The sequence below is a fragment of the Podarcis liolepis genome (genome assembly GCF_965112155.1).
Source record: "Podarcis liolepis genome assembly, chromosome: Z".
In the NCBI taxonomy this organism is placed as follows: domain Eukaryota; kingdom Metazoa; phylum Chordata; class Lepidosauria; order Squamata; family Lacertidae; genus Podarcis; species Podarcis liolepis.
This window is the reverse complement of record NC_139570.1, coordinates 44,379,140-44,402,506: the sequence shown is the minus strand read 5'-3', so window position 1 is coordinate 44,402,506 and position 23,367 is coordinate 44,379,140. Positions and strand designations below refer to the sequence as shown.

Below are 23,367 nucleotides of genomic sequence, written 5' to 3'. Positions count from 1 at the left end.
TAAGGGGCGCAATCTGAACGGTTCTGCCAGGGGCGCAAGATCACCTAGACACGGCTGTGTCCACCAGCAGGAACTGAGGAGAGGGGAGGCTCCCGTGGCATGAGAGGTGGGGATGTGGGCTGAGCTGGCTGAATAGCTGACAGCTCACTTGGTCCCTCCCTGGAATCATCGGCCTCTAACTCCCCCCCCCCCATCCTTCATCTGATCAGTCATCTTCATCTGAGCAGCGGGTAAGCCCCACCCTGCATAATCAATCACATGACACAGTGCACACAAACCATTTGAATGGCAATGGCCATCAACTGGGGGGTGGTGTAACCCCCCTCAAATATTTTATGAAGTTGGTTCCTATGAATCCCTCCAATATGTCACAACAAACCATGGTTTAACCCTGGGTAGTGCAGTGGGTGGTAGCAGCAGGACCAGAGGAGAAGCACTGTAACCACAATCTTCATTCCAAAAACTTACTTTATTGCTCTTTCATCCCATGGTTTGGCTGTTATCTGAGAATCTCTGTGTGGAATTATGTAAAGCACCAGCCATGCCTGGACATCACACTGGTAATAAATAATCTTTAGGGAAACTAGCCTATGTATGAGTTGCACCATGGACGTAGCTACGATTAATGGGGGGGGGGGGCAGAACCAAGTTATCTGCAATGCAATTGGTCAGTTAGTTAAGTGTTTTTATTGATTTACTTGATGGGGGGTTATGGTTATGTCCTTGAGCTGCACACTTGTGCATGCAGTTTAAGCAGCTCTCATTTCGCCCCTCCTTTCCTAGTGTGGGGAAACAACTCAGGCAGCAGCTTGCTTAGTGTTATTTACAAGCCAGTGTTCATTTTCGGCTTCTCTCAAAACAAACCACAAACAGAAGGCATGGCTTGGCTTCCCACTTGTGGTTTGCTTTGGAGAAACCAAATACAAGCACCAGTTTGCATGCAGTGGTAAACCAGCCATTCTGTGAGTTACTTTCTCTGCTTGGGTAGGGACTGCTTGACCTGAATGCAGCTCATATACAAGCTAATATTCTTAACAACAGTTTGTGACCAGCGTTACCTGCCTAGCAGTCCACTGTGTCCGCTTGAGGACTTGAAGTGAGGATTATGGATGGAGAATGTTTTTGGGTAGATAAGGGGAATTCTTAAGAGAAACAGGCCTGGGGTTTGTTACACCAGACATTCATCACCTCTGTTTAGCATTTCAGCAGCTAGTGGTGGTGAGGAGGATTTCTTTCCTTCTCTTTTCCTTCCAGGGCTTATAGAACTGAGGCACTTTAGGATTACAGAGGCTTCAGAAATGACAGGAATGCAATGAAGATGGTGATGAATGACAGTCCATGGAGAGGGGAGGAGGAGGTATCCACAAGGATTTCACTGAGATTGGCAGTAGCAAGTCCCCTATTTATCATCATTAATGACCTGCAAAGAAGAATAAACAACACATTATATTTCGTAGCATGTTACACAGGGAGGTGCTCTTGGGAGGAAGACAGCAAAAAATGCAGCAAAAAAATGTATTCACTCAATATTGTGGGGCATCAATGTAGACCTGGAGCTTAAAAATATTTTTCTATATTAATTAGCTAACAAGAATGCTCTAAATTAATAATAAAGAGCATCAACAACTGAAAGATCAGAGCATTCAGCAAAATGGACCTCATTTTAGTAGAATCTGCCTCTATGGGAAGACAGCTCTTAAGTTCATTTCAGAAGATCAAACTTTTCCATTTATTGCTGTGTCATGCTCATGGAAAACATTTAGCTCATACTGCTCCAGTTCGTGCTTGGCAAGCCAAGAACAAGCCGTGGTTGTAGGTCATGGTTTGATTGGAATGAGACAGGCCACAATACAGGTTTTGACTTGATGTGAAGCAAAGGCTTATCTTAGGGTAGTACATCAGCAGCAAGACTAGCAGTCACAGTTTTGCTTTCTTTACCTATAAACTGTTTCCTCCAGGAGAATCGGCAGCTGTATCAAACAACCCTCTTGAGCCCCCAAAGGAATATCATCACCTGGGTGTCAGTTGTCCAAAACATCTGGGTTCCAAGTGGAGTCGGTCCCCCCCTCTCCCCATGACTGTTGAATGCTAGTGTGTAGTAAGAACACTGTATGGGCAATGGGAATTTGAGGATGAAGAGAAATGGGCATTGGTTTGTTGTTGGAAGATCCTTGGCTGGCTTTATTATTTATCTAGCAGTACACACATTAAACATTGAACACCCGGTCTCATTCTCCCCCACCCCTAGGTTAGGTAGCAGTAATTATGCCGCTTGCCCTTTTCATTATATGTTCCTTATCCCTAAAAATAAAACAAAATATGAAAATGAAAAACAAAGGGGAATCAAACAAAATCACTTCTGCCTCAATGCAGTTGTGAGCAAATGTGCTGAATGAGCTTTTTACTAAGCAAGCAAGCAAACAAACAACAGTTGCTCAGGTTGCAGAAATCACTCCAGTCCCACAATTGTTGTCTTTGGTTGCAGAACTCAAAATCTTTTAATCTGTCTCTGTTTAATGCCATAAACATGTGCATACTGACAATGGACTGTGAGAAACATGGATTTGTGCTCTGCTTACCTTGGGACAAGGTTCTAGGTACTCTTTAAGAGGCCCAATCTGCATTCTAGATACTCTTCTGAGTGCTCCATGCTTTGTCCTTCTCTGCCAGTGCTTGTGTGGTTTGGGGACACCACGGAAGTATGGCAAAAAGGCTATCTATTATGCAAGAGAATATGCATGTTCACAGCTCGGAGGATTAAAGGCCTGTGTTCTTATCACTGCAGAACAGAATATTATAAATCCTGTCTTAGAATACTAAATCCCCCCTGGATGTAGCCATTGTTTGGGAATATGGGGTGAGGGGGGAGCTTGGAGACAGAAATAATCAGTTTGGAATGACACATTGTCAAATAAAACATTTCACATATTATCCCTTTTCCTTCCCCTTTTCTCTATCTGGTGCTTTTGGTTGGACAATTCATCATGAAAAATAGATTAAAACAAGCCCTTTCTGAATCCCTCCGAAGTTTGACTTTTCAGAAAGATCTTTCTTCTCTCTGTGCATTTCATGTTTAAACACAGGGCTGCTGGTGTAGGGGTCACTGACAGAAAATAGGCAGCTGAAAATGGGCAGTGTCTGTAAATGAAGGCTCTAATTCTTCTTTCTGGGGCTTGTTAACTTGTTTATCCTTTGCAGGGATATGAAAACTTAACCTCTGCTCCGTTTGAAATCAGCTCAGGAATTATGGGCTTTCTTGACAGCTTTCTGAAGGAAAAGTATGTCTCTTCTTGAAGTTCTTTCTCAACTTCCAATATTGACTGAGCTTTAATGATACTTTGAAACTTTTGTTGAAAGGAGTGAATCATGCACTGAAAATTTAGGTTTGTGCAATTAGTTTAAAGTACTCTTGCCCTAGTGCACTAATGCTGTGAACACACTCACGTTCACTCTGCCTCTGTCCTCCCACCACTGCTTTGGGAAGAGGTGTACACATCATCACAATCCATATCTATCCTGTAATTGTCCTCTCATTTTTAAATTACGGTAGATACTGCATTTTGATGTGTTTTCACCCTAACCAGCTTTAATCCAAATTGAGAAAATAATGACCCCTCTGTGCTTTAAGCCAATAATGTGCACACAGCCCAAATCCACTAAAAGATAAAAGGAAATGACTTTTGCGTTCCAAAATGCCAAGAAGATGTACTGAAACTTGTGGGGTTATTGAAATATTAACGGGGAGATGTGCAACCACCCCACAAGTAAATGAGGACTAATGCTCCTTGCAGTACACTTCTTCCAAACAAATCAGAAGAGATGCTCAATGAAGACTGGATATAACCTAGCCTGCATGTAAGCAAATTGGGATGATTGCTGAATAAACAGGTCATGTGCAGAAGCCCTAAGTTTTGATTTCACTTCGTTGTCAAAAAGCACCAACTTTAATTACTTTCCCTTGGTATAAGTTACCTCAGTTGGTTAGAGTGTGGTGCTGATAACACCAAGGTTACAGGTTTGATATCCATATAGGAGAGCTGCATATTCCTTCTTTGCAGGGGTTGGACTAGATGATCCTCAGGGTCCCTTCCAATTCTATGATTCTAATAGGGTTCATGTTTTGTAACCTTGTCTTGTTTAACTGTTATTTCTGTTATTAACTGTTTTGGTCACTACTTTCCATGCATTCATATACTTGTTTGTTTGTCTGTATTTGTTCAACTGTGATCTATAATGGTATATACTCATAATGTCACCAGATCCTGTTTGATCACATTGTATTTTGCAGAATCTTGTATAACCTTTTTTGAAAATTATAGATGGGGTGCTAGGGGAGGGGCAGTATCTCTGGTGGGGGACATGATGTTCTCCTTCTGGGTAGTTCATCCACCACTGGTCCCCATCTCCTGCACTCAGCTCTCATCTGTGGCTCCTGGAAGCTGTCAGCATGTGACAGTGACCACACCCTGGGAACAGCTTTGTCTTACTGGCTAAACCAGGTGTGGGTGGCCAATGGGTCTCAAACCCTCAGTGAGTTAGAGACATGTCCTGCATGTGAAGGCAGGCTCCAGAAGACTGAGCAGATGAAACCAATAGTGGGTCCAGCAGTCAAAAACGCAGATTCTACACAAGATGAGGGTAGGAAAATGGGAAGGTAGCCCATCTAGGAGAAGGAAAACTCTCAAAGGCTTTGGGAGTAAACCCTGAGGAAAAATCTGTAGCCACTGCCTTGTCGAACATCTTCGGGAGAAGAAAAGCCTAAGGAGTAAAGCTTACACAAATCCAGAGTGGAGTCCCTAAGGTGGTTGGATGGTGTCTTGTATGCCTCCTTCCAGCAACTCCTGCATCCAAGCCAAATGTATTGCTTTCCTTTCCTTTGGACCACAAGGGCGTCTTGTTGCATGGGCAGCCCAGGACCTCCATACACACTTCCCAGGCTTGCGCCCCAGAGATGTCACTTTGGTGCTGCAAATGCAGCAAAAGCAATTGGGGGGGGGCAGTTACAAGTTATAAGCTCAACCTGGGTGGTAAGGTATGAGTGCTACGGGTTGCCTCCATTGATGGGAGAGATGATTGTGACTCACTGGTCAGCTGCTGCCTGCCTTAAGCTGGGCAGCCCCTGGTCAATAAAGTGCTGAGCCACCATGGTCCACCTGCTTCTGTGGGTGCTTGGAGCAGGCTGAACTTCTGCACCATGCAAGAAATCTCTATCATCTATCTATCTTTCTATCTATCTATCTATCTATCATCTATCTATCTATCTATCTATCTATCTATCTATCTATCATCTATCTATCTATCTATCTATCTATCTATCTATCTATCATCTCTATCTATCTATCTATCTATCTATCTATCTATCTATCTATCTATCATCTATCTATCTATCTATCTATCTATCTATCTATCTATCATATCTATCTATCTATCTATCTATCTATCTATCTATCTATCTACCATCTATCTATCTATCTATCTATCTATCTATCTATCTATCATCTATCTATCTATCATCTATCTATCTATCTATCTATCTATCTATCTATCTATCTATCTATCATCTATCTATCTATATCTATCTATCTATCATCTATCTATCTCTATCTATCTATCTATCTATCATCTATCTATCTATCATCTATCTATCTATCTATCTATCTATCTATCTATCTATCTATCTATCTATCATCTATCTATCTATCTATCTATCATCTATCTATCATCTATCTATCTATCATTTATCTGTCTATCTATCATCTATCTATCTATCTATCTATCTATCTATCTATATCTATCATCTATCACAAACTTTTCACTCAGCTTCCAAGTACACCTCAGGTAGGCATACATATATTTGAGCCAATGAGGAATACTTTATTATTGGAAATGTTGCTCAGTTTAGTATAATACACCCTAGCATTTTGAACTGACCAAATCCATATGCTAAACCAAAGCATTTCAAACATTAGCATCCTTGCTACTTATTGTATTCCTTATGTCCAGAGCTGACCCTGCTACATGGTGTGCAGAAGGGAAGGGTTACAATAAGCAGTGGTGATTCACAACTGTGACAAATTTGCTCTGTTCCGGGTAGAAATCTAAGCTTGCCTTTTGTATAGCAAATGCTTGGTCTGACACCCTAAGCCTCTCTGCAACAGATACCACATTAGCTGGGTTTTCCCCCTTCCGCGGCAATACACAGGAAACAATATGATTCAGGGATGAGTCTTAGGCATATATGTTAGGTAACCAGTGACATAGAGTGGGGGTTGGGAGGGGCATTGCCCCAGGCACATTTTTTGAGGGGGCACAACCCAATACAGTTCTGTCATCAAGGGAAGCGTGCCCAGGCCTGGGCTTTGGGGCTGGAGCGGCGGTGGCAGCAGCTGCTTCTCTTTAGGGTCACCCTTGGGCCAGCTGAGAGGAAGGGGGAGGGGTCAAGCCTGACCTGAAGGCAGAAGCTTCAGAGGGGCGGTGGCAGCAATAAGCCGCAACTTGCTCCAGGGGCATTGCTGCGGGCAAACACAGCATCGGAGAGGGGTGCCGCCACTGCCTCAAACAACAACAAGTTTCATTAACAAAAAGAAGTTTGTGAAAGAGAGTCGGGTCAGGAGATGCGTTCTTTCATATAGAAGTTAACTTATCACTTAAACTAAATATAAGGATGCAACAGGCTTAAGCACAGTAGTATATTCACAGCTTTTCTTAAGCTTCCTTTGCTACAACTCCCATCAGTCTAAGCAAGCATGGCCAGTTGCCAGAGTTTATAAGAGTTGTAGTCCATCAACTTCTGGGCAGGTGAACCCTGGCTCGTGGCTTAGTCCTACTCAGAGTAGACCAACTGAAATAGATAGGCACGTTTACATTAGATCCATTAATTTCAGTGCGGGTTTCTAATGTACCATGTCTGCCTGAAGGAATTTCTGTATAGCACCTAGCAATTTAGACACTGGAAAAATAATGTTTTCTTAATAAGACTGATATTTAAAATTTGGGTTTAAATGGTGTTGGAGAGTGAGGGTGTTGAACAGCTACGGAGTTTTTCTCTCTCTCTCCATTTAGGGAGGCCTCATTGCTCTCCTGTTGCTGCTGCTGGTGTTCACCGTTGCCTTGTATGCCCAGCGCCGTTGGTACAAGCAGCGCAGGATCCCGCAGAAGAGCGCCAGCACAGAGGCCACCCATGAGATCCATTACATCCCTTCGGTGCTGCTGGGCTCGCAGGGAAGGGACAGCTTCCGGAACTCACGCTTACAAGCCCACACCTCGGTCATTGGCATGCCCATCCGCGAGACCCCCATCCTGGACGACTATGACTACGAGGAGGAGGAGAACCCCCTGCGGCCTGAGCATGGCTGCCAGGAAGACGAGTTTGCGAGCCAGATGATGCAGCCGCTGGACAGCTTGGGCAGGAGCGGGGAGAAGCCTGACTATGAAAAGAAAGGTTTGTTTCTTCCATCCCCCTCTCCCCCACACTTTCCCTTTGCCAGAGGCAGCCATCTTTGGAATGTGCTGAAGGGGTCATTAAAAAGTGATGGATGAGAAGGGCAGCAGCCATGCTGGGTGTTTGTTCTTCCCTTGCCCAGAGCTGCGATGTGTAAGCACAAGGGGCTGCTGCACTTCAAATGAGTGTTGAGTTTCTAGGAGCAGTTTGCTTGCATGCAAATACAGGTCACAGGCATACTGCCTTGTGATGCTGCTGACAGGTGCTTTGAATGATAAAAACATTAATCAATTCGCCTGCATGCGCATGCGCGCGTGTACACACACACACACAGTAAGTTAATCATTGCCTTCCATTGGGGGTTGTGTGCAGTGCATCTCTGTAGGGACTTGCCATAAGACACGTTGCAGCCTAGTACTTCTTGTGTGGTGGATATTAGATAAGATAGGAGGACTTGTCACCTGAGAAGTTTGCATATCCTTTTTGCTGGATGGAAACTTTCTGGGAACAAATGAAGTACAGCATCTTTCAGTGTAATACTTTGCAGGCCCCTCACCTGGAGCTTTTAATCTTCAAAGCACTCCTTGAAGGAGGGGGTTGTCATCTTTTGTAATAGCATGGAAAGGCAGTAAGGGAGATGGGTCATATTTCTAAATTCATGATTGAATGCTCAGGTGGATTGTGAAAGGTATTCTGCTAAGCCTCCATAGCCTTTCTTTCATTCCTGAGGGTCCCATGCTGATAAATGATTCCTGGCTTGTGCTCTTATTTAAATGCACATTGTTCCCACCACCCACTTTGTCACTGGATAAAGGCCACACTTAAATAACATGACGTATTACAAACCGAAATTTTCCATTGGGTATGGAAAAGATAAAACAATAGAGCAGCAAATGGAACTGGAAAGAGCCGTAGGAGCATAGGAAGTGTTCTTATACTAGCTTAGGCTATTTGCCAATCTATTATGGGATTGTCTGACTCACAGTGGCTGTCTTGAGGTCTTGGACAGAGAGAGGTGTTTCATCTCACCTGAAGTACGTGAGCAGAAGCAGTGACTCTGTCCTTTTGGCCCTGACATTGTCCATTGTCACCTGCTATGCTCATGGATCTGGAGCTACAGAAAGAGGGGAGAGTCATTCTCTCTCTCTCTCTCTCTCTCTCTCTCTCTCTCTCTCTCTCTCTCACACACACACACACACACACACACACACACACACACGGAGAGCAGTTTTCCTCTTAGATAGACATATGTGGACAGATGTATATAACTGCATTCTTCGTTTGATAGCACAAGGACTCTTGAACTAGCGGGTGGGTGAATTTCAGTATTGTGCATCAAGAATCCAGCTAGCAAAACCTTGTTGTGCAGTGGATTGCACAATCTATTGTGCAACAAAGATACCAGCAACTTGCTTGTGTATTCTCTTGCACAACGTTTCATAAATGGAAAACATTTTGTCAGTGGAACAATTATGCCGCTATGTAACTTTAACTTAGTGCTGCATTGGATACAACCCTATAACAATAAGCTTTCTTTTTCCTCCCTCCCTTCTCATCTTTTCCCCCCCTCATGTTTTAGTTTGTAAACCTGAGGACAGTGGGTAACTGGTTTTGTAAGCTACTCTGGGAGCCTGCTAAAGAACAGGATATAAATGCTTTAAATAAATGAATAAAAGTGGGTAGCAACACAACCTTTATATCCCTTCTTAATTTTCAGAGTTCTTCACAATTGTTGTTGTGCTGAGTACCTTTTGCGAGTGGCTGTTTTTATTCCCCTTTTTAAGAAAGGGATACTGAAAGACCAAGAGTGATTCTGTGTAAGACAAGAGTGGAGCTCTCAGAACCTCATATCATCCATTACATTTCACCATGCAGCCTTAAGCAAGCCAGCATCTGTTCATCTGTAAAATACTTGTGATATGTTTGATTTCATTTTTGCATTTGAACAAGTAATGTGTTTAATTGCTGTGTGAATTAAATGTACAGTGCAAATTACAAATCCAAGTATAATTACTTTAAACCACTCACAACAAAACAAAAACCTTATTTTACATTAAAAAAATTCTCATTAAAATAAGATTATGTTTTAAAACACAATGGATACACAGTTCATGGTACACATGCTTGAGGCATGATGGAAATGCAGAGAGGACGTGCAGTGCTGAAGAGTGGAGTAGAAACATTTCCCCCCTCTCTTTATGCCTTTTCTACCTCCACATCTTGCCCCCACCTCTGCTTCTACCTGCTTATGCAGCCACCTGCGCTGCAAGTGGGAAGCCAGCCTCAGTGTGAGAACCACGTCAGCAAAATAATTAAAATCCCCTGCAGCCTTAAATTTATTGTTTCCCCTTTTTTAATGGTAGAAGGATACTCACTATATTAAAAACCTATGGAGTGGATTAAACTTCTGCAGAAATCTGATTTCTTGCTTGGATCCCTTAAAATATGATCTCTGCAGGCCTTCCACTAAAGCTAACGTGTGCTTCACAGCAGTGATCGAAGGTAGGGGAAGTCCTCCACAATTATTAACATAATCACATATTTCAGAGCAAGCGTCTGATTTCTAGACCAGTCTCCCCAACCTGGTGCCCTTTGGGTGTTATTGGTGTTGTTCGGCTCTAACTCTCACCATCCTTGACCCTGGGCCATGCTGGCTAAGAAGGATGGAAGCTTCGAGTCCAACCCAGTTTTCCATAGACTTCTCTATAGACACTCAAGCACAGTGCTATTTTTCTAGAAAAAGAGGTGCCAGAACTCACTATGAACACCTCCCTTGTTCTCTTAGAATGGCAATGGCGCCTATCTGAGAAATGCCAAGCAAGTTCTGACTGAAAAAAAAGCCCTGCTCAAGCATGTCGATCATTTCCATCTCTTCACTAAGTTTTCTTAAAAAAGGAATCTCCTTGCCTTTCTTACTGCTGGTTCCAACAGTATGGTCTAGGGGTGGAGAACCTTCTTCAGTCTGAAGACTGCACTCTCATCTTGGAGCCTTCCAAGGGCCATATGTCAGTCATGAGTGGGGCCAGAGGCAAAAGCTGGTGGAGCAACATATGCATACCTTACCTTCATACAGTAGGCTAGTTTCTACAGTCACACACCCCTCTCTATCCTCTATCTAAGCAAGCAAGAAGCACTGCAGACCCAGGTGTAGTGAAGCTGTGGGAGGGGGTACAGGCGGTGAGCAAAGATCATGAGACACGTGAATGACTTGCAATTAGGCTTTCTTGAGTACAGATGCATAGGTTTGGCATAGGCATGGGGCTTGCATCCCTTGATCAACCAGACTGCCTGCTGGTTAATATGCTGTCTTTCCACAGAAAAGGGGGTTGATGGATGTTGGGGGTCACCCTCAACGTAAACTTCTTCTGCTGTTCAGACACTGGTAGTCTGTCAACTGGGGTCTATCAGCCCCTGATTTGGGCTTCTGGAGAGGAAGTGTCACCCTCCAAGGGAATCTCTTGATGGGAGAAGGCAGGGGCCCCCTTTCCCCTCTGCTCCCTACTAAGTATTCAGCCCAAAGCATCTTCCAGCACTAGACTTAATGAGCTTAAACACCTGTTACCCACATGTCACTGCCTGGTGCTCACAGCTGCATGCAATCCTGCCTATTCAAGGCTCCGATCTTGTGTGAAATCCTGGGGTGCTGTATTACCAAAGCACCATGAGCCTGCACGTTCCAGTGGACCCCCTGGTTAACTTTCCTATGGGCCCCATCAACTTGAGTGGGGTCTCTGCCTCCCCTCCACCTTCCTTTTGATCAGATTTCACCATATGCTAGTCATTTAAGAAGAGTTGCGTTACATGGCATTCAGAAACCAAAGAGGAGCTTACATAGTACCCTTCTCATCAACTGCTCCCCTCCTCTTAACCTGAAGTGAAATTCATTCTGGCAGAAAATGACTATTAGCTCTTGCTGTTTGGAGAGCAGGATCTGGGGAGCTGGCCCAGGCTGGCTTGACCTCCTGACCCTTTTATTCCGTGCGTCTTCTACATGCCCGCGCTCTGTGCATTGTGTTTAGAGGAAGGCTCACACAAGTGAAAAGAATATGTGTTTTTCTTCCTTGCGCCAAACAGAAAATGCTTTCCCCAGAGTGTTTTGGCTAATGCACATTTGATTGCCTGCATTTTTAGTTGTTGTCTCTTGAAAGCAGCAACACCCATCTCTGCTTATTGAAATGTCATTAGAAAAGCATTTAATATTGTTAACCTGCAACATAGCAATAAAATTCCTCTGAAGAAACAAAACAAGGCATTAAAATTTTAACTAGTAAGCGAGTGCACGGTAGCAGGGAGCAATTTTATTCTATGTTCTCTCTCTCTCTGTCCCCACCCCCTTACAAAGCATTAGCTTTAATCTTTAAACACCCTGCCATGGATCGGGCCTTGCGTGGGTCTCCTCTCCAATGCTTCCTGCTGTGCTTTTAGGTCTGCCAGGGAGACCGTGTTGATATATCTCATCGTGTAAGCAGTGTTGGGGTCATGCATGGCTGAGAACCAAGGTAAAAAAAAGAAATCTGTATGAATAAAACAAAACGATAGAGGTAGCTGGGAGAGAAACAGTCAAGAAAGCAACAAGCTGCTTCAATGTGGAACAATTCCCCAGGGATGGTCTTGTCTTCTATCTGCATTCATCCCCTGAACCCTCTGCACTACTGATAAAAGGAATCGTGATGCTTCGCCAAGAGAAGCAGACATGTGTTCTCAGTGCCACACTCCAGTGAGATATGGGGGGGGGTGTCAGAATATTGAGCGTATGTGCCCGTCCTGTTTAAGTAGTAATGGTGTGTGTCAACACCAAAGTTAGATACACCTTTAAATACAAGGAGCCATTTATTTTAGCTGATCTTTATAGCCAAGTCAAAATTTAGGCTGCAATATCAGTCTGCATGTTCATTCAAAGGTGAATCCTGTTGTATTCAGTGGAGTTTACTCCCACTCTTGGTGTCTGACCTGCCACTAAGGCACTGTGGAGAATCAAGGACAACTCCTTGCTCCCTGCTCTTGATTTAAAGCTGGGGTGGTGGTGGTGGTAGGAGCCCATTTTGGTAGCATGGGAGCTCACCTTACTTTTTCAAGGCCAGAGGAAAAAGCGGTGGGTCAAGTAGTAGGTGTACTGCCAAAACAGTCAACTTAGCTTTCCTCTTCTGCTTGGCTCTAGAAAGGAAGGGGGTGAGAATTTGATTGACTGTTTGATTGGTTTTGTTTATTTATATGCCACTTTTCCACAGTGAGCTGTGCCCAAAGCAGCTTTCAACAAGCACCCACTTATTAAATTGAGTGTGTTGAAGAAATTGTTTTATGAAACATATAAATAAATTCAAGTAGGATAAAAAAAAGAATTAATTCAACTTTGAAAAAGAAGTAACTTAGACTTATGTGCAGAACAAAAAGAATGTTAACAGACAATAAATAAAGTTCCACTGTACTGGTTCCACTGCTGGTTCTACTGTATTTAAAGGTGCCTCAGCTGTTGTTGTTTAGTCGTTTAGTCGTGTCCGACTCTTTGTGACCCCATGGACCAGAGCATGCCAGGTACTTCTGTCTTCCACTGCCTCCCGTAGTTTGGTCAAACTCATTCCGGTAGCTTCGAGAACACTGTCCAACCAACTTGTCTTTCCCAAAATCAGGGTCTTTTCCAGGGAGTCTTCTCTTCTCATGAGGTGGCCAAAGTATTGGAGCCTCAGCTTCAGGATCTGCCCTTCCAGTGAGCACTCAGGGCTGATATCCATAAGAATGAATAGGTTTGTAAAAGGCAAAAGATTTATACTATCTGAAGAGAAACCAGAGTATATCTGATCTTCTTGCAGTCCATGTGACTCTCAAGAGTCTCCTTCAGCACCATAATTCAAAAGCAATGGAGTGGCTTGCCAGTTCCTGCTCCAGGTGGATCATGTTTAGTCAAAACTCTCCACTATGACCTGTCCATCTTGGGTGGCCCTGCATGGCATAGCTCATAGCTTCTCTGAGTTATTCAAGCCCCTTCATCACAGCAAGGCAGTGATCCATGAGGGAGAGGAGCCTCAGCAGCCAGGCTTAAATATCATTCATAGAAGATGGGGTCTTCTTACCAGGGTAGATTTTTCATTGCCAAAGAATGCTGACAGCCTCAAAAGCAGTCTCTCCAAGTGTTCCTATTTTCCAGGGACAGTCCCAGATTTACAGAAGCCTGCCCTGTTTCTGATTTGATCCCAGAATGTACCGCCTTTCCTTAGGATGTCCCTATTTTTGTCAGATAAATGTTGGGGTGTATGGAGTTAGGCAAGCCCCAAGCCAAGGAGATGAATAACTTTACAACCTTTAGAAGACATCTGAAGATAGCCCTGCATAGGGAAGTTTTTAAATGTTTAATGTTTCATTATGTTTTTATATATGTTGGAAGCCAAGTGGGCAAAGTATAAATAATAAAATTATTGTTATTATGGAATAAGATGCCCCTATTTTCATCAGAGAAGTGTTGGAGTGTATGCAGAAGGAAAGTTTCAGGGGGACCATTTGGGTGAGTCTTCTTCACCAGTCCAGCTTTCCCCTCAAAGTGCTGCAAAACTGTAGGATCCTGGGCTTCTTCTTGCTCCAAGCTGGAGAGGAAGGTTGTGGCTCCTCCCACCACCCTCAACAAAGGGTAATGATAATACTTGCAGGAAGGGTGCTGAGCAGAAACTCTTTCTTGAAAATCTTGGTGTCCTGCTTCTGTGAAAGCTGTTGCAGTTTCCTCTTCAGGTATTCAGAAATAGATATACTGGATTCTGCTCATTTTCCTCTTCCCGCCTCTTGCCTGTTTCTGCCTCTTCTCTTGATTTTCTTTGTGTAAATTATTTAGAACGGTATAGTTCTGCAGGGATGTGGGTGGCGCTGTGGTCTAAACCACTGAGCCTCTTGGGCTTGCCGATCAGAAGGTCGGTGGTTTAATACCTGCGGCGGGGTGTGCTCCCATTGCTCGGTCCCAGCTCCTGCCAACTTAGCAGTTTGAAAGCACGCCAAAAAGTGCAAGTAGATAAATAGGTACCACTCCGTTGGGAAGGTAAACGGCGTTTCTGTGCGCTGCTCTGGTTTTGCCAGAAGCAGCTTAGTCCTGCTGGCCACATGACCTGAAAAAACTGTCTGTGGACAAACGCCGGCTTCCTTGGTCTGTAAAGTGAGATGGGCACCACAAGCCCAGAGTCGTCTGCGACTGTACTTAACTGTCAGGGGTGCTTTACCTTTACCTTTAAGTCTGCAAAAGACAGAAATTATTGAATTTTCAATACAGTTCAGAAAAGAAACCCCAAACAAGATTTAGGGCAGAATATCATTCTGCTAACGTTTCAGGAATTGGCAGTAAAGCATATTTACATTGTATCACTTTCCTTCTCTCCATCTACAGAAGATCTAAAAAGCCAAAGGTAATCTAACCAAAGGGACGCAGGTGGCGCTGTGGGTAAAACCTCAGTGCCTAGGACTTGCCGATCGCATGGTTGGCGGTTCGAATCCCCGCGGTGGGGTGCGTTCCCATTGCTCGGTCCCAGCGCCTGCCAACCTAGCAGTTCGAAAGCACCCCCGGGTGCAAGTAGATAAATAGGGACCGCTTACTAGCGGGAAGGTAAACGGCGTTTCTGTGTGCTGTGCTGGCTCGCCAGATGCAGCTTGTCACACTGGCCACGTGACCTGGAAGTGTCTGCGGACAGCCGCTGGCCCCCGGCCTCTTAGGTGAGATGGGCGCACAACCCTAGAGTCGGACACAACTGGCCCGTACGGGGTACCTTTACCTTTTACCTTTAATCTAACCAAAACAGTGATGGTGGTAATACACCAATTGTCTCCCTCTTCCTGCTCCTCTAGAAATGTTGAGACAGGGAGAAAGGAGGGGCTGAGCGATGCTCAGCATGAAACACAACTGCATCACTTGATGGATATGGTAGGTGCTGTTGTGTTTTGGAGACAGCTTGTTGCATCCCCAGGCAGGATGAGGTGTCATCCCTACTCTCTAGACGGTAACTTTTGGCTCCCAGGGGAAATCTCTCAGTATAGTATCACAATAATACTTCAGGGTTTTGTCACCAAACCTCAAACAGCTTCACCAGCAGAGCTGTCACTAAAACCTCTGTAGGGTGTCACTTGCTAATTGCCATGGATGGTGAGTCAAGCTGATTTCTGTCATCCTCTGCAACTTCACTGACCTCTTCCCCCTCTTCATTTGAACCTGTTGCAGACATAATTCATTTGGGAGACAGGTTTTCAGGTGAATGTTGAAATAGAGTAGAGAGAGGAAGCAGAGATGCAGGGATGCATGCAGCACAGTGACTGTGCGATGTCTTGAATCATATATTTGCTCCCAAAAGCTATACAGACATACCTCGGAAGTCGAACAGAATCCGTTCCGGAAGTCCGTTCGACATCCATAAAGTTCAGAAACCAAGGTGCGGCTTCCAATTGGTTCCTGATTGCGCAGGTGAGGTGGAAACAATAGCGGAAGCTGCGCCGGACATTCAGCTTCCAAAAGAAGTTTGACAACTGGAACACTCACCTCTGGTTTTCGATTGTTTGGGAGCTGGAACGTTCGACTCCCAAGGTATTCAGGAGCTGAGGTACAACTGTAGTAGCTCTCTTGTTTTCAAGAACTGCAGCATCAAGCTCCTTGGATCCTTCCTATGTTCTTTGTAGGCTATGCTTTCCCTCTTTTTTCTGCAGGAGGCATGTTATGCATTTTGATTCAGACAGAAAATTGCCATGCTCCCTATGTGAACGATTCAATCTGCCCACAGTAATGGTCTTCAATGCTACAACACCCAACTGGACTGCATGCTTATCAAAGGGTGGGCCATGCACTGGTGGCACTACTGTCATTTTATTTTTGTTCTTCTGTTTTGTGCACACACGTGTGTGTACATGTCTGAGAGATAGAGACAAAGACAGAGATTGGTAATTCTTTTTGGGAGCTGGGAGCTAGGGGTCTCCCAACAGATATTTATGAGAATCCCATCAAGCTACAGTTCCTGGGGACTTTTGTAGAAGGCATTACTGTTCAAACTGGTATAAAGCCATTATACGGTTGGTGTATAATCACCCAGAGAGAAATAGATAAAGAAAGGTGGGCACCTTCAGTCTGAAATTACACAGGATAGATTTAAGGATGGTTCCTGCACCTGAAAAAGTGAAAGCATACCTAGTAAACACCCCATAAATCAGAGTTGGAGCCCAAAATATTGGCGCTGCACTCAAAAAAGCTCTATTTAATATATCCAAATGAACTACCTTTCATGTTATAGCCATATACAGTATAAACATACAACTGAAGTGAAATACACACTATGCAATCAAATGTGGTGATTTGATCTAATCCAGCCTGTTTGATAGAATGACTGAAATGCAGAATCACAGATTGTAGAGATGGAAAGGACCCTGAGGGTTCTCTGACTTTATTTAGTCTTGGTTGTATGTTTTTAAGAGGCTTTGAAAATAAGTGTTTGGGCTGTTCATCCACAGCTTTCTAGAATGGCCACGTTTTCTCACTTGGGCTGTTTGGTAAAATAAATTCATAATTAATAAACTAAGGGCGATGAGAAGGCTGTGTGTGTGTGTGTGTGTGTTTGTGTGTGTGTTGTGCAGAAAGTTAACGAGAGACAGATGTGTTGTAGATCGAGCTCTCTGTTTGTCCTGCGCTGGAGCTGTAAGCTAGCACAAATACATCCAGATAAATAAATGTGTTGTATCATCTGATGACAAGCATGTCATAGCGAGAAAGTTAATGGAGTTTCATGCTTTGACCTGATACCAGGCTGTGCAACAGCTAGATAAGAAGCAAGGTAAAGATCAGATGCTATTTTATCGCCCCCCTCCCACCTCCTCTTGAACTATTACCATGAGGCAGGGGGTGAGATCATGGAGAGAGGGAGGGAGTGGAGAGACAGATAAGGAGGCAAAAGAAACCGAAGGAAAGTTCTGATCACATCAAAGACTGACATGGTGACCTTGCGTGGAACACGGACAAAAATCCATGCAGAGAGGAAAATGCAGTATGGGACAATCTTTCGGTGGAGGAATTCAGAAAAGGATTAAAAACAAAACACTGAGATGGAGAAGAGTGGTGTGGGAATGCAGAGACTAAATCAAAGCTGCTTTGTATGTTTATTCACCGTCTGCCCTTCCAAAGCCTGGTGAGGAAAAAATGGAAATGTTGGGAACACAAATGTTCTGCGACATTCCTCCATTCACCCCGGAAGCCGTCCTATGGCAGTGCATCATCTTAAGTTAACTGTTGTTTTATTTCCCATTCAGTCTCAGACATGGTAATAATGAACTGGGGGGTGGAGAGCAATTTGTATGTATTTCCAGTGATGCCAGAAGTACAGATTTCTGTCAGACTACCTTTCTCCCCAACCACTTGAGATCTCTCTAATAGAAATCTCTTGGTCCTAGATATCTATTTCTGTTGCCAGATTGCTTATTCTTTCTCCTGCTCCTCCTTTTCTCTGTTCACACTCCACTGTAGGCAGCCTCAGTTCTCTCAAAGGAGCAGCAATGAGCGATTTCCTTATCTTTGCTGTGTTGCTGGTGTGAAGCTCCCTCCCATTGGGGTTTACCAGTATAGTTGCTGCTGCCCTCATTTCATGTCTTTATCTCTCCTTTAAAAAAGCAGAGAAATAAGAAAACTCATTAACTCTTAACATCCACTCTCTTTTCTTTTCTTTTCTTTTCTTTTCTTTTCTTTTCTTTTCTTTTCTTTTCTTTTCTTTTCTTTTTTTTTGCAGATTCTATACCCAGGTAGTATCCATCAGCCTCAACTTCCTTTTTCTGTACTGTGTCTAATATTCATTCTTAGAAAAACGGCAGAGGACCACGCACCAAGAAAGTTGGTTGGGAGGGTACTGTCCTGGGGCTAGGGATGGGCAACCTGTCAGTTCTTGGCTTGCCATTTTTCCAATCTTAAATTCAGCTCTCCACATTTTCATGTTAGCTTCCAATTCGTTTTTAACATTCTCAAGGAAATCCATCAGAATTATTTGCAAATTTCTCCTAATAATCATAAGTGTGTATTTAATTTTGCCTACTAATATTTATGTTTTGAAAACATGTTACCCTAATATAATGCATGCTTTTATGTTTTTTTCACTAATATATGCATTTCCCTCCCCCGCCCCCTACACACAACACTTTACCACAATACAGTGGAACCTCTACCTGCGACCATAATCCTTTCTGGAGGTCCATCCAGAGGTTGAAGTGTGTCGCTGGGAGAGGCGCTGTTGTGCGCAGGTGTGGGTGGCGATTGCCCACTTCTGCTCATGCACGAATAGCGATCGCTGCTCCTGCGCATGCACGAACGGCGGCAAACCCGCCAGTTACTCCCGGATTTGCCACGGATGTTGGGCGAAACGGACGCAAGCAGAGGTGGGTGTAAGAAGAGGTTTCACTGTACATGCATTTTTGAACTCATTGCTTGGCTGGAGGGCTGCATTACAAAATTTGGAAAAGTGTGATTTTCAGTGGTTTGGTTTTCATATTGTTTTGGAAAGTGTGAATTAGGGAGATTCACGTTTAAATGTGAACTGGATCCAGTATTCCAGAAAATCTCCAGAACTAAAACAAAGACATTATCCCTCCATGGCATTCGTTCATGATAGCCCGGGTTTAGCTTATGCCTTTGCAATCCTTGTGGTTGTGTGAGCTGATTAATGCTCGCCAAGTTCCCAGCGTCAAATCGTTATAAAAGCTAATTACCTTGAGAGCTATAACACAGGCCCCAAACAGATGTGTCCTGACTTTATTGCCCTTTGATGCAACTTTGGGATGAAATGCATAGTGTGCTACAGTTAGAACTGGGACATTTTCTCTATGTCACTTTCCAGATGAAATTTCTTCTCTTTCTCTTGAAGCTGTTATTTGCCATGATGGTGGTGGTGAAACATAGTGGGCTAATAGCAGGGTTGTTGTTTTCTAAATATTTTTTATTAGTTTTACAAAATAAATCTCAAATTTAACACATTAAACAAGATTCTTCGGAATCTTAGGACTTGCCTCCTCCCCTCCGTTGGTCCTTAGTATATCTAAGTCAACTGCACATTATAATTTCTCCACATTAAAGTCTTCCAAAGTATATAAGTCTTTGTCACATTGCAGGAGTTGTTAAAAGAACTGAAGTCATTGCAGTGTTCCTTTGAATACAGTTTGCATTTGTCCCATTCCCTATTGAAGTTCTGATCCTCCTGATTTCTGATTTTCCCTGTCAGTCTTGCCATCTCTGCATAGTTTAATAGTTTCATCTGCCAGTTCGCTTTTGTCGGCATTTTCTCCTCTTTCCATCGCTGGGCAAGTAGCATCCTTGCAGCTGTAGTCGCATACATGAATAGTCTTCTCAAGACCTGTCTGCACCTAAAATTTCTAAAAGAAAGGCTTCTGGTCTTTTGACAAATGTTATTTTAAACATTTTTTATACTTCATTATATATCATTTCCCAGAATTCCTGAATCTTTTTACAGTTCCACCACATATGATAAAAGGTGCCCTCTTTTCCCTTACATTTCCAACATGCATTCGAACTAGTCCCATACATTTCCGCTAACCTACTGGGGTTAGATGCCAACGATACATCCTCTTCATATAATTTTCTTTCAGTGTATAGCTTACTGTAAATGTTAGATCATCTTTACATATTTTTTCCCATGCTGCCAACTATATATTATATCCAAAATCTCTTGCCTGGTGAATCATTACGGACTTCATCTTTTACCTCCCATTCTAACAACAATTTATACATTTTCGAAAGTAAGGTAAAGGTAAAGGAGCCCCTGACCATTAGGTCCAGTCGTGGCCGACTCTGGGGTTGCGGCACTCATCTCGCTTTATTGGCCAAGGGAGCTGGCGTACAGCTTCCGCGTCATGTGGCCAGCATGACTAAGCCGCTTCTGGCGAACCAGAGCACTGCATGGAAACGCCGTTTACCTTCCCGCCGGAGCAGTACTTATTTATCTACTTGAACTTTTGAACTGCTAGGTTGGCAGGAGCAGGGACCGAGCAACGGGAGCTCACCCCGTCACAGGGATTCGAACCGCCGACCTTCTGATCGGCAAGTCCTAGGCTCTGTGGTTTAACCCACAGCGCCACCCATGTCCCTTTTCGAAAGTAGTTTCACCTTATTCTATAACAATTCTCTCTCAAAGCTTGATATTTCAGTAGTGAAACCCTTTCTTTTATCCATCTTAAATGCATCATTCAGCTGGTGATATTGTAACCAATCTGTTAAAAGGTCTCTAATGTCATCAATTTTTTTCAGTTTTAGCTCATTTTATTCTTCTTTAAGTAATTCTTTATATATTGCTGAATCTTTTCTCATATTCAATTTCTTTACATATATTGCCTCTAGTGGCAATATCCACCATGGCGTTTTTGGTTCTAACAAACTGTTATATTTGTCCCATACCGTGTATGAGGACTTTCTTATTACATGGTTCAGGAATCCTCTGTGTACCTTAAGTTTTTCATACCATAAATATGCATCCCATCCAAATCTTTTGTCATGACCCTCTAGGTCTAATATATTTGTATTTTGTAATGTTAACCATTCCTGGAGCCAGCTGAGACAGGACGCCTCATTATATATATATATATATATATATATATATATATATATATAGTTAGTTAGTTAGTTAGTTAGTTATTATTTTTTGTAAATATTTTTTATTAAATTTTACATCTTTTTTAACAAAGTCACAATTAATATAAACACAACATGATTTCTCAATTACCCCATCCCCATGACTTCCCCTAACTTCCCTTCCTGGTTTCTTACACATTCATTTCTCCTGCTTATTATTTTAATTTGTTCTTAACATTTTATCCTCATTTTTCTGTTTTCACTATTTTGCTAATTGTATTTAGTCAAACCCTGCAAGTGAGTTCATTTCTTTACATTGTTTCTTTACATACAACATAAAAGGTTCCCTTTTTTTAAAAGTTTCTATTGTCCTTATCTTTGAGTCTTCCAGTTAACTTTGCCATTTCAGCATACTCTTATCAGTTTTTCTTGCTATTGTTCTTTCGTAGGTATTTCATCACTTTTCCATCTTTGGGCTAGCAGAATCCTACCCGCAGTTGTAGCATATATAAATAAAGTCTTCTTATCTTTTGGCAGGTCTTCACATGAAATGCCTAATAAGAAAGCCTCTTAACAAAAGTTAACTTAAACATTTCATTTCATTTCATTTCATTATAAATCATTTCCCAATAATGTTTAATTATTTTACAATTACACCACATATCAAAAAACATATCTTCCTTTTCTTTACATTTCCAACACTTATTAGAACTTGTTCTATACATTTTTGCCAATTTCACAGGTGTAGTATACCATCAATACATCATTTTCATATAATTCTCTTTTAACAATATACAATCAATGAATTTTAAATTAATTTTCCATAGTTTTCCTCAATCTTCCAGTTGTATATTGAGTCCTGTATCTTGTGCCCATTTAATCATTACAGATTTGACCACTTCATCTTTGGTCTCCCATTTTAACAATAAATTATACATTTTCTTTAAGAGTTTGTTTTGTCATCTACAATTTCTCTTTGAAATCTAGATATGGTATCTCCAAATCCCTTCTTTTTATCTTCTTTGAAACTCTCATTTAATTGACGATGTTGCAGCCAATCGTGAACATATTCTCTTATCTCATCATAATCCTTAAATTTTATTTTCCCTTCTTTTTCTATCAGCAGGTCTCTATATGTCGACCATTTCCCTTCATAAATGTTTTCATGATCATATAATCAGGAAATCACTGATAAAAGTATGGGGAAAATATAAATGTCTATTAGAACAAAAAAGTTCGTGGTGGGTCGCCCGAACAGAAGCAAATTCATAATATATTTTTAAATCTGCCAGGGAGAAGCCACCTCCGTCTTTAAAATCTGTCAACAGCTTGTGTTTTATTCTTGGTTTCCCCGCTGCCATATAAACCTTGAAATATCTCTTTGCCATTGCTTGACGGGCCCTGCTCCACCGATCACCAGGCTTGCTTGAAACAGAAATAGCATTCTCGGCAGTACGTTCATTTTTCTCACAGATCTCATTCCCCAGAAAGATAAATTCAACCTCCCCCAAATCTCAAATTTTCTTTTTACTTCTTTTCACATGGTTAGGTAATTATCCTTATGTAAATTAATATTCTTTGGGGTCAAAAAAACTCCCAAATATTTGACCTTTTTATTATTATTACCATTTCAGTAACTTTTTGTAATTCATTTTTATTTTGTACTGTCATATTTTTCACCAGCAACTTAGTTTTATTTTTATTCAATTTGAAACCTGCCACCTGGCCAAACTCATTAATCATTTCCAAAACCCTAGGTAAGCACACCGCTGGGTTTTCTGTTGTTATCGCAAGGTCATTTGCAAATGCTTTGAGCTTAAATGCTTTGTTTCCCACCAGTATTCCTTTTATATCTTCTCCTCCTCTTATTGTTCTTGCCAGTAGGCTAATAGCAGTTTTGGTGGGGTGGTTTGATCTGGACTTCTTTTTCCTCCTTGCAGCATTCATAACAATCCTTCCTTCTAGCTGCTTTTAAGCCAGGAGAGGGGTGTGTGGGGGTGCATGAAGATCCAGTTTTGACCCTCAGGAAATACAGATCCCAGGGGCACATGCTTACCAAATTACATTTTCTGGTATGGAAAGGGTGAGAAGCAACAGATGGAAAAGGGTGAGAGGTTTGGAGATTCTCCATGCAGAGGTCCATATTGATTTTTTTAAAAGAAGATATTGAGTGAAAAGATGCTTAGAACTGCACCTTCTAATCAACTCATTTGTCTTTAACTGAAGGTTGCCTTCTTTTAATATGAGGATCTTTGACATTTACCCTCCCTGAACAGCAAAAAGAGAACATCCTGGCCAGCTGTGTGGAGGACAGTGTGACTGTTTTAATGCATCCATAGCTGATACCCCTCCCTGCTGT

At 42.5% G+C, this 23,367-nt stretch overlaps 1 protein-coding gene across 2 annotated transcripts in view; it reads left to right on the top strand.

The window, feature by feature from the left end:
* The window catches only part of ASTN2 (astrotactin 2), a 706,126-nt gene that overhangs the window by 230,920 nt on the left and 451,839 nt on the right, over positions 1 to 23,367 (top strand). For both annotated transcript variants that reach the window (XM_083485710.1, XM_083485711.1), the window contains exon 3: positions 7,063 to 7,441. In XM_083485710.1, the coding sequence (XP_083341836.1) occupies positions 7,063 to 7,441 (379 nt within the window). The remainder of the gene's footprint in view (positions 1 to 7,062; positions 7,442 to 23,367) is intronic.